Source organism: Natrix helvetica (assembly GCF_964273705.1).
Source record: "Natrix helvetica genome assembly, chromosome: 2".
Lineage (NCBI taxonomy): Eukaryota > Metazoa > Chordata > Lepidosauria > Squamata > Natricidae > Natrix > Natrix helvetica.
Genome location: NC_138552.1, coordinates 92,615,004 through 92,632,099, shown reverse-complemented (window position 1 = coordinate 92,632,099; position 17,096 = coordinate 92,615,004). Strand labels below are relative to the sequence as shown.

Sequence of the window (17,096 nt, the reverse complement as noted above, 5' to 3'; positions counted from 1 at the left end):
GGCTTCAGGAGCTTCCCTGAAGCCTCCAGAGTGCAAAAAAGCAGCCCTATGGGCAAACCGGAAGATCGGGAATGGACTTCCAGTTTGCTCGTAGGGCCGTTTTTAGTCCTCCGGAGCCTTCAGGCACCTTCAGGAGGCTTTTCTGAAGGCTCCGGAGGACTAAAAACGACCCTACGAGCAAACCGGGAGTGACTTCAGTATGATTCTATAAAAAGCACACCTTCCATCTCTCCTGTGTTACATGAGAAGCATTTTCAAATGTCAAAGTAAGATCATTTTCCTGGGGTAGGAAAGACGGAGGGACTGTGGGCTGGTCTACAAGAAGGATGACCAATGGGGTAAAAATGGCACGCACCCTAGTACCCCCCAGCACCCACAAAGCTTGAGGGAAATAATTGCCTAAAGGTATTCCTGAGACATAAACAAAGCATATGGATCTCCTCATAGTTCCACTTCCCTTTAGATGGGCCTTTTTTTTAATCCTTTTTTCATGATGACATCTTAGAAGTTTATAAGCACAAAAGACGGAAGAATTAAAATGCCAAATTTAAAAAAAAAAAAAACAAGGGGAAATACTACGTGGGAGAATTTGCTAACACTTTCTCCCTTCCCTTGTCCCTCCAGCTGTTAGTATCTACTTACATATTTATTTGATTCCTTTCATTTTTCATACTGTTTGCTTATCTCCATTTCAGCTGTTGTTTTACATAGGTCTTGGGAATCTTTTCTTCCAGATTCTAAAATGCCTAAATTTAAGGTGTTGACAAAAGGGGAGCAATTTCCTACTTACCTCTGGTTAGATTTTCACATACAAGCATACACGCAACACACATAGTTGAGCATTGCAAGAGCAAGATCCTGATTCTCCCTCAGACCCCAGAATTTAAAGGATAGGCCCGAGCTATAGAAAACAGAATCAGAGGCTGCTAGGGCCTCACCCGGAGGCGATTTGAAGAGAGGTAATGTTGTTTTATAATTCCTCCTTCCAAAGCTTTTTTTCCCCTTCAGAAATACTTAAGGATTCAGCTGAGTCAAGAGGGAGAAGCCTACTTAGGTCTCAGCTGGCTTGTCACAGCCTTATTGACTTAAAAGCAACCGTGGAAACTGTTTAGTCGCATGAGCTCAAATCTAATTAGAATGGTAAGATTATATGTCTATGGGCCTAGCAACAATATGTGAAATGAAGCCTGTCTGGCCAGCAGCATTGTGCAAGTTAAATGAGTACTATTCTTAAATAGGACTTAAGCTGCATTGCTTGCAGAATTTTAAAATTAACATTGTTACCTTACCAGGTGTGTAATCCATGATAATCTACAGTACCATGAGAGGTTTGAAATTATAAAACTAATTGTGAATGCACTAGCACTCACAGTTTTACCACATGAAATGTTCAGTGGGTTACTTATAGTACTAGGTTGTAAAGTTACTTTTTTGTCACCATCATAACAATGGCTAAACAAGGCAGTTGCTAAACAATGACTATCTGTACTACTCCTACTACTAGCAGCCAATATGGAAAGAGGCTTTTACAATTAGGAGTAACACTCATTTAATATTGCTACCGTTAGCAACACAATCCTATCCTGGCAAAAATCTTTCCAAGGCAGTTTTGGGATTTTCTGCTTTATTTTTGAAGAGCATGCAATCCTGAATTGGGAGATTCAGGGAACAGCTTTTTCTAGAATTGGAATGGGGAAAACAAACAAAAAACAAAAAAATAGCCCAATGAACTTAGAGATCATTTACTAGCCACCTTTTCCATATATAAAAGCAAAAGAATGCAAAGCATTTGGTTCTTTTTTTAAAAAAAAGTATATATCTAAATACAGTTTCTTGATTGTCAACATATTTAAATCAAGCAAAAATTGCTTCCACTAAAAGTCCACAGACTTTTAACATTGATTCAGTTTCTATATGTCCTATTATGCTTATCAAATCATCAAATTTTATTCATGAAATAATTATGCTGACTGTATATGTTCATGCATCAAGCATGCTGCAAATTATATTTATATTAAATCACCCCAATTCTCTCTTAAAAGTTCTTGTTATATACAATAATGTTGTCTGTTTCCAAAATCCCACTAAGCCTTTCAGCAATTGCAGAAACAGCATTGCAAATTGTGCAATATAATTTTTTCCTAATAAAAATGATTTGTCTTCTTGGCTTTGTATGTAAAAGATCTATTAGAAATTAGAAAGTGTAAAAGATAATGGTATGTACTATTATAATTTATGTACAAGGTGCCCTCTTTTCTATTTTCTTATTTCAGACAGTCAAATTTGAAAATGTATCACAAAATGAGAAATACTATGTTTTCACCTGTGAAGTTCCATGCAATTGACTATTCTTATGAGGTATGCTATCAAAGTTCTAAATGTCTTGGAATTTCAAAAATATAATCAGAATAGAAATAGAAGAGAAAGCAAGTAATTAAAAGTTATTTCTCATTACGTTAGTAGTAACAATAAAATTAATAATTTCATTAATAAAAATAATTTTATTAGCCTGACTTTTTTTGTTTTCAGTAATATATTTTATGCAAAGAACAATTTATTTGATCATATAAAATTATATCATTTTAAAGAAATCTGCCAGAGTATTGAAACTGGTTATTTTTTTTCTAACGTCTGTGTATCTTACTTAAGAATACACTTTGATGGGAGACATTTTTTTTATACTTCCTTTTTCTGGGGGGAATATATTGAGGGTGGGAAGGTATTAAATTTATTTTATTTTTCTCTAATGTATAGAGAAACCAGGAGCATAACCCTATCCAAATTAAAAAATGTACATATGCTAAATCATCCTATTTAATATTATAATGAGAGCTATAGTCTTAAATATACTCAACTAAAAAGCAAGCCCACTATACATAGTTAGCCTTACTTTAAAATTAACATATAAATGTTACAAAATACCCCAACGTGACCTAAAGTTTAGCTTTACTGATCTATGAAAATTAGGACCTAGGTGTGAACGTCTACATTTAATCAATTTGGAAATGTTTACTCAGGATCATGTGGTCTATTTTCCTTCTGCAGAAACTGGAAAAAGAGAGAATTACCTTTCAGTTGTTATCAATTCACTTCCCTTTTAGTTTATACCAGGATATACATTACTATCATGATGGGAAATTGATTGATAATAAATATAGAAGACCCTGGACAAGAGGTATGTAATGTCTAACTTTCACTTTTTATATCTTTTAAATATAATAGCTTTGCTGCAAGAGAAAGGCGGTATATTATTAACTTGTGGCAGAAATATATTTTCTCAATAGGCTATAACAGCCCACTGCTCTCACGTAATTAAAATAATTGTTCAGGATACAATATAGCTATTCTGATTAGTGTAAAGATCTACGGTAGATGGTACCCACTCTGCTATTTTTTAAAAGAGTCATCCACCTAAACCTTTTGGTGAAGGAGAATGAGCTCACTTGTTTTGTTTCCATCTGTTTGTCCTTGCTATCTTGCCCTCTTTTATCTTGGTTTTTCCCCTTTTATTGCTTTTATAGGTATTGTAATTTCTTTTCGTTGCTGTGATAACTGACTGAGTTAACTTTAGGATATAGGATTATATCTCTAGCCATTTTACTTGTTTCACAGGATATCCACTATCTTTTATATCTTCTAGCATCATCCATCCTTTACTGAGACAATGTGCTCATTATTGTTATTTTGGCCCTACAATAGTTGGATGCCTCTAGAAGATGTTGCAAATCACTAGTTGGGTTTCTACCTTTAAAAGGTTTTTAAAAAATGTTTACAGTCTGTATTCAACGAGCAAAGCAGTGGTGGGTTCCTCCCGGATCGCACCGGATCGCGCGCGCTCCCTTTCAGCGCTCCACCTGGCTTGCGCGCTCCCTTTCAGCGCTCCACCTGGCTTGCGCGCTCCCTTTCAGCGCTCCACCTGGCTTGCGCGCTCCCTTTCAGCGCTCCACCTGGCTCTCGCGCTCCCTTCCGGCGCTGAAACCGGAAGTACAGTTTTGCCCGGCCCTGGCGAAGCAACGACGCCTGTCTGCGCTCCACCAGCTCGGCTGGGAACGGAGATGTTTCCTCAGCGGAGCGGCTCCGCTCCGCTGAGGAAACATCTCCGTTCCCAGCCGAGCTGGTGGAGCGCAGGCAGGTGTCGTTGCTTCGCCAGGGGCGGGGCAAGACTGTACTTCCGGTTTCAGCGCCGGAAGGGAGCGCGAGAGCCAGGTGGAGCGCTGAAAGGGAGCGCGCAAGCCAGGTGGAGCGCTGAAAGGGAGCGCGCAAGCCAGGTGGAGCGCTGAAAGGGAGCGCGCGCGATCCGGTGCGATCCAGCAGGAACCCACCACTGGAGCAAAGGCAAAGCCGAGAGTTGTAAACTCTGAGCATGTACTAGTTTTATGCACAAAGTATGTACTACAAATTGATTTTTGAATATGAAATTCTTAAGTGACAGTGGCTAAGACTCTATGCTGTTGCAGTAGAACAAAACATTGTGCAAATTAAAACATCAGAGATAACATATATGCTGGGAATACAAAAAAACAAGATACTTAGGAAGATGGATGCAAATTTATATTTGTATAATACACTATGGCTTGCTACTTCTGTAATGATTAATTTAGTTGTCCTGCATTTACAGATAGGTGGACCAAGGTATTAAGATTGTCAATGAATAAGCTGCTGTTTTTATTTTTCTCTTTCTAATTTTTTGGGTTGTTCTTATTTGTTTCCCTGAACTTTTGTAGAATCTGGTCCATTCAGCAATTATAATTAAATACTGTTTTCAGACATGCATTTTGATATGCATTCAGATTGGCTCATTATAGTAATTTTGTGGGAAAAGCAAACAACACCATTCTATAACTATCAATCCTTCATTTTTTAACAATCTTTTTAGTGGGACAAGCAGTTTTATATACTCTGCTTTCATTAATTTAAGAGTTGTATTGTATTTACTGTACACTCATTGTCCTTCCTACCTGTTCATTTGCAACTGCACAAAATGTGCAGATCTTTTTTTTAAAAAGGTTACATTTCCAGAATTTCAGAATATTATAATGTCTTGATTTTGGGATTTGCTACACCCCATATGACCAGAAAAATGTTATTTTTGCAATGTGTAGAATCTCTGTAAATACTGTGACCATTACTCAAATTAGCTATACAAGCTATCTCTCTACCTTGAGAATTCTGTAGACTATTATGTTTATTTCAAGATTCCTCCTTGAAAGATAAATAAAGAAATAAATAGTTATTGTATATTTTTGTCTGACTGTTTTCTTTTTTTGGCTCTAGCTTCAGCTGATTCCACTGTGATGAATATTTCATTAGTTGATATTTGGAAAAAATGTTTCTTCACTGAAGATTTCTTAGAGAAGTGAGTCTTCTTTTAAGTTGGAAGCGACAATATTGCATTCCAAAATTAATTTACGTAGGGATTTTCCAAATGAAGCAACCTGATAATGGGATATAGGTTACTTCGGGTTAGAGAAATGCTGTTTCAAGGCAACAAATACTAATTCAGGAGCAGCACGGCATTGCTGCCTTGTGTGTGAGGCAGAAATTCATGCTCCTGTTGGTAGAGGATCCTTGACTAGTCCTAACTCTTGGTATCTGGTGGTAGGGTCAGCTAATGTAGTTTTAGAAAGTCTAATTGCAGAATTAGTACCATGCCAAGACTTGTTGCCTTGAGAAATGGGAAGATTTTTACTGTATTAACTTTCTCTTCTATAGCTTATTAAACTACCTTATGTGCTAGTTCGATGTGGTGGAATCTGGGCTGAAAGGAAAGGTGGAGTGAAAAGACTGACTAGCAATGAATTGTTAATGGGGGAAAAGCAACACAAAGCAAATCCTCTCTAGATCTTGAAATGCTTATTTAAAAGTTTCTGTAGTGGGTGCATTATTAGTCTGGTGAGATTCCTGTCAGTAGGCAAGTAGCAATAAGCATATTCTGATCAACTCTCTGTGTCATCCTAGTTCCTTGTGCCTAATAGTAGCCTTGTTCAAAGGAAGCAATCCAAACATTGTCAGAAATTTGGCAATATTTTGTTTGAGTTATTGATGGTTTAAAATTGTTTGTAGGTGGCAATAATTACTGCTTATCATTTTAGAACATAGAATAATAGGATTGGAAGGGACCTATGCTATTCTGGACAAATTGCTGTCCAGGCTCTTCTTGAAAAATCTCCAATAACGGAGCACTCACAACCTCCATGCCACTGATTAATTATTCTTACTGTCAGGAAATTTCTTCTTGATTCTAGGTTGGGTCTCTCTTTAATTATCTTCCACTCATCATTTCTTGTCTTGCATTTTGATGGACAACACTATGTTTATAAACTTTTGTAAACATATTTGTATAAGAGATAGCATATACCTCTAATCCAACTATTTCAAAAAGAGAATATTTTCAAACTCTGTTCTAAGAAAATGTGACTTTCTCAAACATTCCTTGATGGAATTTCTAAGTTCTTTATCTTAATCTGCAATGTGCTAGACATTGGATGAATTGTTTGTATAGTAGATTTCCATTTAATGTGCAACCCCCTTTTTGCCTAATGGGGTTTTTTAACACTTAATTGTCAGACGGGTTTTAAGAGGGTTTTAATTCCCAGGGAAAGTGGCACAAAATAGTATAATATACATTTAAAACTTACCGAATTGTGCTTGTGATAGCACTTATAATGGAAGGAAGAAATAACAGGTCTCCTTTATGCTGCATTTAAACACATGCTCATTCATCACATTTTACAGACACAGTTGCTAAGGAAAGGAGAAGCTTTAATATCACCCCTTCAGGTGAAGATTGCTGAAAGCTTCCAGACAATAGTGCTTCTGACCATTGGAGGAAATGTCACCTTTTCTTATCCCACCAAGTCCTCACACCATGACTCGCCAAGTCCTGGTTTGTAATTGTGACCTTTCTTTGTACCTGGGCCATTTATACTTGGATGTGGAAACAAATGCTTCTTTAGAAATCCCAATTTATCACTACCTTGAGCTTCAAGGGGCAGTCTATATTCCCATTTGAAAAGATTCCTGCCTTCTCTCATCCCATCCCATCCTACCTTCTAGCTGTTTAGCTCCATTTATAGCAACATGATTGTATGCTCCAGGAAACGTAGCTAAATACAGAATTGGTGTATGCCACGGCCTAGAACCATTAGGAGTTAGGCAATATAAGTGATCTGAATAAATTAATAAATTATGTATATAAATATATTGATTACAGAGTCACATAACCTTCTATTAGCCCAGAATTCAGGACATATAATAATGATTTTAATTTATACAAAGGCAGTTTATCTTCAATGTTAAGAAAATATTCTAATGGTAAAAGTAATTTAAATTAGCAACGGTTGACTTCCATATGCTGGACATGCTCATTCAGGCAGAGGTTGATATCCCTCTTCAAGGGTGCTTTAATTTAGACTGATATCCTGAGGAAGAGTTTGGACGGTATGATTTAAATGACCTTTTCCAAATTTATGATATTGAGGACATTTCCCAAAGCAGTTTGAAGCAGACCTGCTCTTGTTTTCATTTTTGCCAGTCTTGTTACCTTCAGAACATACTGGGAACACAAAGAGCCAAATAGGGCCATTGCACATGCTCCCAGGTTCAGCTTATAAGTTACTCCTTCACATATATGAGATCTCTCAACCCCCTTTGCTCTTTACCTGGGTGTTCCAAGTAGATGTGCCTAGAGCAGAGGTGTCAAACTCGCTTCATCACAACAGTGTTATGTGATGTATCACAACTTTTTCCCCCTTCGCTAAATCAGGTGTGGGCATGGCGAGCCCATGATGCAGCCGGCCCATGGGCCATGAGTTTGACAGCCCTGGCCTAGAGCATACAAGATAGACAATGTAGATCAACAGCCAGAAAATTATTAGGAACACACTAATTAGAAAATTAGGGAAATAAATAGGAAATAACTTTCATCCAAACACTAAGGCGAGTCAGGTTCTGATGGAATATATGAAATCCAATTAATTCACAATGATAACAAAACTGTATTTATTAGAATGTACAGTTGCTCTCTCATACACTCATACACTCATACCTACTTACCCACCTGTTTCTAAACTAGTAGGGTGTGTCAAATTTATCAACTTTCAATTTTCAAACTTTAGGGGTACTCAAAAGTTGTGACATGTCTTAGGGATTATAAAGATATTTTGGTTACTTTAATATAATTTGGATGTACTTGGTAAGTAACTACATAAATATCATGTCATTTTTAATATTTTGTTTGTAGACTGCTAGGCATTAGCGAGAGAGACAGAAGCCACCAAGTCTTGATCCAGGATGACTCCAAGAGCGGGTGGGCTTCAGGATCTTTTTATCCCCCCAACCCTTGTTTTATTCTTTCACAAGGGTTTGGTAATTGCACTTCGTTTGTTGCTTCACAAGTCTGGTAGCTTTCAGTAGGATTAAGAGGTGATTTCAGTATGCTCAGCATACAGCATCCTTTTCCATCTTCTGGTGAAATTTCTCCTTTAATCCTTAACTAACTGGTTCCTTCTCATCTACTTCTCTAAGGGATCTTTTTGATAAGTCTCCTGGCTTTTGTCTTTTTTGCATTCATGCCTCTGCTCCATTTTTATATTATGGTGTCTGAACTGCCAGTCTGGAGAAACAATCAATTACTACTACTTTCATAACTACAGTTCATTTTAATACATCTTGTGTAGAGTTCTGAAAACTGTGTCCTTGATAGGATACTTCACTTCATGAAGATATATTTCTGCCTTATTTAGAGATTATAGGTGCATCACTTCATTTTAATGAAATGTCAGAGTGGATCCAATCTACCTTGATTAATAAATCCATCCTGCTATCAGCAGCTGCTATGCACTGACAGAAACTACTGTGACTAAACAAAGCAAAACAGCACAGTTGAATTATTCTATGGGCTAGAATCGAGGTACCTTCAGTTTAATAGCCAATGATGCAAAGAAAATCTATAAAAATCTGCATAGCAAATTTCTTAGCAAGGTTTTTCAGAAGTGGTTTGCCATTGTCTCGTTGCTAGAGATGAAAGAAACTGGTTGGCACAAGGCCACCCAGCTGGGCTTTCTCTCTAAGATAAAAATAAAACTAATAGTCACCCAGTTTCCAGCCTGATGTCCTGACCTCTATACCAAACTGGCTCTTAGTAGTAGAATGAAAATGTATGTTTATCAATTATTAAAAGCCTGCTGAAAATTGTAAAAGTAGAATGATACTACGTCAGCTCTGTATTTATATTATTTTCCTAATTTCTTTCACCGTGGTTACAGGTTACAGCATTGACTGGGGTGGGGGAGAAAGGATTTCAATAAAGCTCATTCTTTTTATATTACAAAACCTAGAACTCTTGTCTAGGCTCTTCCATAACAATTTTACTGTTCTTCAACTGGAATAATCAAAATTCCCTTAAGACCAGTTACTTTTCATAAAAGGGAAAATATTAAAAACCAACAGCCTAATATTTTGCACCATTCCTATTTTGTACCTACCAAAAGAAGAAGAAAAAAGAGACAGATACTTGGACAATTTGAGTTAAACATTTAACCTGCCAAAAATAAATTGGTTGAAATGTTGAACACAACCAATGATGTGGGACCACAGAGTCTGGAGCTACTTTTGAACTGGTACAAAGTCTGAGTTTGATTCTATCTTTACAAGGATGGAATAGATGTCATTATTATGAAGTTGCTTGGTAAGTAACTAACAAGCACTTTGCAAATCTGTCACAAATACCATAAATAACTAGTGCAGATCATTAATATACCATATTTCAAGGACTAAAATATTTTAACTTTTCACTATTCAGGAAGCCTGATTCAAATATTGCCTTCCATACTCCTAGTGAAGATGTTGAAATTATTCCAAGTTCAAATCCTTCTTCTCAATTCAATACACAAGATTATATGCTTATGAAACTTGACAAGAGGGAACTGGCTGATAGACATCGCTTGCAGCTGGATTATGTTCCAGTTGCACTTAAACAAGAAGGTAAATTTCATTCCATATTTCGTACAGCCAAGACTTCTAAATTACTGTGGCATGGCACACAAGTACAAAATTGTACATGCCTTATTGTCTGCCTACATCTAGCAGAATGATTTAAAAGTTTTTCCCAAAAGAGGCATGTGTTTCTTCTTCTTCTTATGCCATATCCGTCATTGGACGTTGGCGATCATGTTGACAATCCTATTTTTGTCAACAGCCGCATGAAAAAGTACTGCTGAGTTTTGTCCAAACTGTGTTTATATGTGTTTACTTCTGTTTTATTACACTCTGAAAGCTGTGATAAACTTTTTCCTCCCTCTGAAGTAAAATTAGAGTCACATTTTACTCTTCTCATTAGAGGACACTATTATTTTGTGACTATTGTGATCATTGTTCTTGGTTGGAAATTCATAAGGAGAGCCTCCTGAGGCTCTCGCTAATAGAATTAACTAAAGCTAAACTCAATATACTCAAGTGTGTGGGTTTGGGTGTGGGGAAAAATATTGTATTTGCTTCAAAAGCTTATACTGTCAATGTAACATTGCTGGTCCACCCTGCTTCGACCATATCTGTACTTTGGCTTGAAGAAGGGATCTTAATCATTCTCAAAAGACATGCCAATGTGGTGCAGACTTCCTTTCACCCTCAGCCCAAGATTAGATACTTTTTTCTGAGCCAAACCTGAAGAGGGATTTTCCAGCCTCTCCAGACAGAAATCTAATGCAATGCATGATGTTTGATTGTAACAGAGATGATGACACAGCAAAGGCTAGGCTTTTCCAAACTTCCATCAATTGCTTTTGGATGGTGTAGACACTCCCTCCCCTTTTGTAGTCATTTGCAGGGGTCAATAGATTGAAGGCAAGCTGTAGGGTGAGAGGAGAAGTAATTTATTCTCCTCTTCCATATTCTTCTCGCGGCGTATCAACAGTCATATGTCAGCAGGCAGCATGGGGATTGAGAGCGTGCTGAAGCTGCTTCAGCCAGCACTTCTTTTTAATGCATTGTGCTGGCAGATGATGTGGGTTCGCAGTTCTGACAATAGCAGGAATCCTCTCACTTCCGTCGCTACACTCTATCCATGCAATACTCTAGAAGTTCTCAGGAGGCTCTGAGAAAAGAGTATGATTGAAGTAATCTTAACTCTCAGTACCCCCATGTAATATATTGAATGGGATACCGGCAGCCATGTAGATTAGGAATTTCCCACTAAAAAAGAAAGGAAACTCCCTTTATTAGTTTTCCACCTTGCCTAATGGAGGTGGGGTTCTAGAGGCTAAAACTGATATATGGGATAGATAAAGGTTTCCCAATACAGTAAAGTAGAATCAGAAACTCTCACCTTACAGATCAAGTTCTGACAGTTGGGCTAAACCTACCACTCTAAACTTGACTCTTTCCCCAGCTCCCGTCCATATTTGGGAGAGCGGTGTATGTTTTCCCTGCCATCAGGGACATAGTTTAAGCTAAACTCTTCAGACCGAACTACTCATTGCCTTCATTAACAAGAAAGAATAAATGCCAGCACGTTCGTGCCGGTATACTTTGTGCTGCTTCACAGATTGGATGATAGTGTGTTAAATCTACGGTCTGAGGAATTCATTTGTTTTAATAGGAATATGACTTCTACCTAGTTTTAGCGCAATAATACCACTGCCAGGTGTTGAGGAGAAGAAATAGTTTTAAATGATAATTTGATAATGATTAATTTAATCTTTTTAAAACTAAAAGAAAATGGATATATGTGACTGACAAGAAAGAAAAGAGAAAAGGAATGTCTCATTCAAGAGTTTCCACTAGACTAAAGATGTGTATGATCTTTTTTTTTCTTAGAGCAACAAATCATCATACAACATTGCAAACATCTGTGAAGATTCTCTCCAAAATCTGTTTGCCATGCTGTACTGACCACTCCTGTCTGAGAAAAACAAATGTAAAACCTCCTTGGGCTCACAGAATTAGTATCATTAGTATCATTAGTATCAAAATAATCCGGAGGAACAGGGATGTTTAATATCTGCCATGCAGTGTATTCATAAATATTAATTGACTGTATTTGAAAGTAAATACATTTTGATTGTAACTTTGTATTTCTGAAAAGGTAGTAATTTTTTGCTACAGGAATTATTAAGTTATGTAATGTGTCCAAAATACATAAAAATGCAGCCAATATAAATAGTTCAAACATACATAACTATGGTAAAAACAAGAAGAAAAGGGACCCAGAAATCTTTAACTTAGATTTATATGGTATCTTTAAAAATGCAAAATGATTGATAAAGATGTCACATTGATATTTTTCGTTATTATATTATTAAGGTTTATATATTGAAGAAGAACTTGTTTTCACTAATAATTTGGCACAGTCTGCTAAATGTCTACCTTCTCTGCAAACACTCTTGAGTCGACTAAATGTTTTCCAAGTGCAAGATCCCCTTTTAAATTTTAAAGATGACAGTTTCATGGAAGAGGACATATTGAGGTATTGCACTACTAAATAAGGGATGTACATGATTATTATATTAATTTCTGTTTTTGATTTTATTTCTACAGATTTTGATGTCATTTAGGGTGAAGTAGAACATCACTTCGATAAATGTTTGTGACTTTTAGTAATTATAATAGCTTTAGTTATTAACTGTAATTTTACATACTGGCTATGCCAACATGGAACAATAAACTAAAATTATGGAGAATTATTGTAAATATGCTGCATGATATCCCTAGACTGTTATCATTTTTTTTTATATTTGTTCTATTCAGTGGCTCATGAATGCGACAGTCCTTCTTGAAGCCATTTTCAGCCAAAGCTTCAATATCTGTCTTTTTTGGAAGCAAAAGCCCAGAATCCCAAGATTGGGGGGAAATTATTAACAAAATATGTATTTTGTCTTATTCACAGTTATGAACATGAGGAGCCAAAAAGAAAAGAACAAACTGAACGCACTCATTAATTAATTGTTGCTTGCATTTCAGGCCTAATTTGATGATCACCCAATACCATTAATATCAATGCTGATTGGGGATGATGGGAAATGCTATTTGACATATCTAATAGTACTAAGCAATGAAAAACTGCTATATACAAATGACCCATTCATCCCTAAGAGGCTTATTTCTAAGTTGTGATTTTAGTGGAATGTGCTAACTTTAATGGATAAATAGGTTGATTCAGATTCAATACTGTAACTAATTATCAGTGAATTTCTAGTTTACTATATGAAGCAAAATTACAGTGTGCCTGTAGGAAAGAGAAAATACTGGATTTTTAAAACTTAATGAGATGAACTAGGTTCTGAGTTGTTCACAAACAGACAAGTGTTCCTGGGAGATAATTTAAAAGTTCATTAGCCTATTGTTCTTTAAAATTATGGAACATTTATTTAATGAAATTTGTGTTGCCTTAACAATTAAGACATATTTCAACATTCCTATGCTGAATTAGAAAAAAGTTTCCACTAAAATGATTTGGACATTATGCTATTCAGTTAAAATGTTACCACCTCATCTTTCACTTTTTGGTGTTAATATATGGGAAATGCTTTCTAAATTATTAAAATGAAATCATGTTCTATCTTCCCTTTGAAGAAAATAGGTGGCTATATAAATTTGATTTAAAAATATTCAATAACATTATGCTGACATGCAACACATTTATTTTTCAGCATGTCTTCACTTGTATATATTTTAGACTGCATATATTTAATACAAACAGTATTCTACTGATTAACTTAGATTGTTTTCTTATCCTGTTATTGCTGCATCTAAAAGTAGCTTCAAAATGCCTCTGCTATATATTGCTGGTTTGTGTTAGTCAAATGTTTATGATGCCTAATAATGAATGTTAGAATGTTAACATAGTGTATCTTACATTTTTGGAAGTAAATACTTCTGGAAACTTTCATTATTTCCTCATTCCTCATGTTTTGCTTACTTCTTATGAAAAACATTTATTGTATTTCCCCTGAAAAGAAATATTTATTGAATTATGAATTTTGGAAAATTCCTCCTTCCCCCAAACCAGCAGCCTTAAGCATAGTTCAACAGGGTATATATTATTAATCATGATTTTCCAACCTGGAAGTAGTTAAAATCTCATTCTCCAGATTTTAGTGTAACATGCTTAACTTGTTTTACAAGTGGAAAATATGCCTCTGTATTGCTATATTATTTCCAAACCAAAGAATGCCTAGTATAAAGTGTTATACTTGTGCTTTCATTTTAAAAGGGAGTGCTTTACTTTCAAAACAATGGTGACACCTCAAGAAAAAGGGATGGAATTAAATGAAGATTTCTGCAAAGTTTCTTTAACAGATGAAGAGGTATAAGAATGATTCAATAAATTGTGCAGAAGATATCAGATCACTGTGCAGTTCTATTATAAATTATTTTTTTCACAGAAATGTAAAAGAAAATACTGACAGACTATGACAATAAAAAACAACATACTCACAAAGTGTTCTTTAATCAAGTTTATTTTAATAGGTATTTGGTTACAGAATATCAAAAAATGGATATTTTTATTTAGAACCAGGTTATTTCAAAGTTTGTTAAGGTGGGACTTTTAAATTCTTATACTAATAAAATTTGATCAATCTGGGAAATAGCTATCTATTTTCCTGATATGGAGTCATGTGCAAATATCCTGAACTATTAGTGTTTAATGAACTGTTATCAATAGTTTCCAAAGCTATTGTTCTTCTGTCTTTAGTGGAATATCCCTACTTCAGTGAAGCTCTCAGTATAGTTCATAAAGAGTTTTCTAAAAGTCAGCAAGTTTTAATGGTAACATAATGATTTTGTGAGGGAAGCATACAGCTGGTAAAAATACTATTTAAATTTATTATTTTCTTAAATAAGAAAAGATTTTTATTTAGTTCAGAACATTTAACCTACTTAAATCCTAGGTTATTTACATGAAGTATAAATATCTTTAAAAATTTAATAAATGAACACCATTGTTAAACATATGTTTAAAAAAATGTCCCTGCACCACAGACAATTTCAGGTTCTAAAAGCAAATTGGGAAAATAGAGTTTTTAGCACTTTCCAAAATTTTAATAAAGTGATGGCCAACTTGAGGTAAAGTTTTTAAAGAAAGCCAGATTGTCAATGAGAGATCCTGCTTTTTTTCAGAAGAAATTATAGAAGAAAACCCAGCAGCCTTTTCAGAATAATTTAAAATGATTGTTTAATATTTTTAATGTAATGTACAATAAGAAACAAACTTAAAACATTAAAACAGCCAGTGTCTCCATGTAATGTTTGACATATTTTCAATGATAAAAGTAAAATCTATGCCCTTGCACAAGTGGTAGGGAATATTGATGAGAAATTAGGGGATTATGTTTTATTATGTTTATAAATTAAATTATGTTTATACAATGAAGACCAAAAAGCAACGTTCTGGGCTGATTTGGGGCATTTCTTCTATGTACAAGAAATTGTGAACTATAATGTAAGCAGATCACTACAGTATAATGCATATGAGGCCTGGGTGAAAAATTCTTAATTGACAATAGATGAGTGCACTGATGTCATATCAATATACATCTCAGTTTTGCCTGGAGGTAAACGTAGGCCATTTAAGTAAATTATGGGGCTTTGGATAGAATGAGAAAGATCTGGCCTTTTAAAAGAGTTTTTTTGTGTCTTCTACAATGGAGTATTTCTATATGCTTCCATGAGCTGTTAAGAAAGTAGATAGAATACAAAAAAATTGTATCTACAAGCTATTGTGACAGATATTGTTGTCTTTCTTTCTAGATTCCTTTATTTCTTGTTAAGTTTCAGTTCTGTGAAGCAACAAACTCAAAAGTGGATATGGAGATTCACACATGTTTAGCCCTTAAATCTTTATTACAAGTAACTCCAGAAATTTTAGAAGATGAAATTGAATGTCTCAGAATAACTAATGAAAGTAAGAATACAAAGCGTTATATTTTGGCACCAATTCTCATATTTCGCATTGCCCATTATTTTATTTCTGTTCCTTTTATTAATGCCGTTAAACATTAAGCATATTCTCTAGGAAAAGGACGTTACAGTATTGAGTTTTGTGTTAACATCTTTTCCAGAACTTAACATGACAATTATACCAGAGATGATAAAGAGTTCAAAACATTATTCTACTCAAGAAGTGTATTCTAGTCAGAACAAAGATATACCAGAATTCAGCAATCCAAGTAGGTACATTTGCACTAGGGTTATTGGATATCTGGCAGAAGGATGACATATTCCCTTTTTTTGTCCTGTGTTCTTCATCCAGAAGGCATAGCCTTAAAGTCAATTGGCTTCTTGATTATTTCTTCCTGAGCAGCACATCACATTTCTAATAACTGCTCCTGTAATCACAAGTTAACAATGTTCACTCTGTGACCTTAGTTACTTAGTGCCCTCTGTCTACTTACACTATTCCCTGAAATTGACAACAGCTTAATCCAGGGCTGCGGCCCTCAGGCCAAATGTGTCACGCACTGGCCATACCCACACCCGGTTTAGTGAAGGAAAAGTTGTGATATGTCACATGACGCTGCTGTGTTGATATGCCTTAATCAGTTACATGTTGAAGGCTTTTGCCTCCTAAACTGCTCTAGCACATTCCTGCAATTGAAAATTGGTCTCTCTAATGCTGGAAAGAAGAATTTTATACACGTGTACTAAGTACTTTTTTTTTTGCAGTGTTTCACTGAAATTTTTGTCACTGATGCCAAAAAAGTTAAACAATGTGTCCTCTTTCCCTTCCCTTATCCTCCTTTCCTATTATGTATGTCCTCCTTTGCCCGTTCAGATACCTGGTAACCCTTATTGAACTAGAACTCAGGTACTTTTGATAATGTTAAATTTCAGAAAGATCTCTTGATTTTATTTCATTAACAAGTGCTAATTGTCTGTAGGGTTTTGGTCAAAAATTGAGTGCCTTACAAGATTATCTGATTAAGTACAGTATCAAGCTTTACTTTGGAGGAAATAGTTTATTAGATTGGAAAAGAGATTGGGAAATCTTGTGGTTTTATTACTATCATTAAAACCTCGTTAAACTGCAAATTGCTTCCGTGTGTTTGTCAGATTATTGTATTCTTAATATTGAGAAATACTGAAACCATTGTATCTTA

The 17,096-nt window shown here is 35.4% G+C and overlaps 1 protein-coding gene across 7 annotated transcripts in view; it reads left to right on the top strand.

Annotated features, from left to right (window-relative positions):
- Positions 1 to 691: 691 nt before the first annotated feature.
- Positions 692 to 17,096, top strand: part of SHOC1 (shortage in chiasmata 1) — a 50,693-nt gene continuing 34,288 nt past the window's right edge. For 3 of the 7 annotated variants that reach the window (XM_081943559.1, XM_081943560.1, XM_081943554.1), the window contains exons 1-10: positions 692 to 959; positions 2,274 to 2,358; positions 3,046 to 3,175; positions 5,275 to 5,356; positions 8,243 to 8,308; positions 9,803 to 9,984; positions 12,301 to 12,463; positions 14,210 to 14,303; positions 15,748 to 15,901; positions 16,059 to 16,166. In XM_081943559.1, coding sequence (XP_081799685.1) covers positions 2,290 to 2,358; positions 3,046 to 3,175; positions 5,275 to 5,356; positions 8,243 to 8,308; positions 9,803 to 9,984; positions 12,301 to 12,463; positions 14,210 to 14,303; positions 15,748 to 15,901; positions 16,059 to 16,166 — 1,048 coding nt within the window. In that variant the 5' untranslated portion in view covers positions 692 to 959; positions 2,274 to 2,289. Of the gene's footprint in view, positions 960 to 1,006; positions 1,141 to 2,273; positions 2,359 to 3,045; positions 3,176 to 5,274; positions 5,357 to 8,242; positions 8,309 to 9,802; positions 9,985 to 12,300; positions 12,464 to 14,209; positions 14,304 to 15,747; positions 15,902 to 16,058; positions 16,167 to 17,096 lie in introns of those variants that run through there. The other 4 variants (XM_081943557.1, XM_081943558.1, XM_081943555.1 and 1 more) reach the window with 4 other exon arrangements.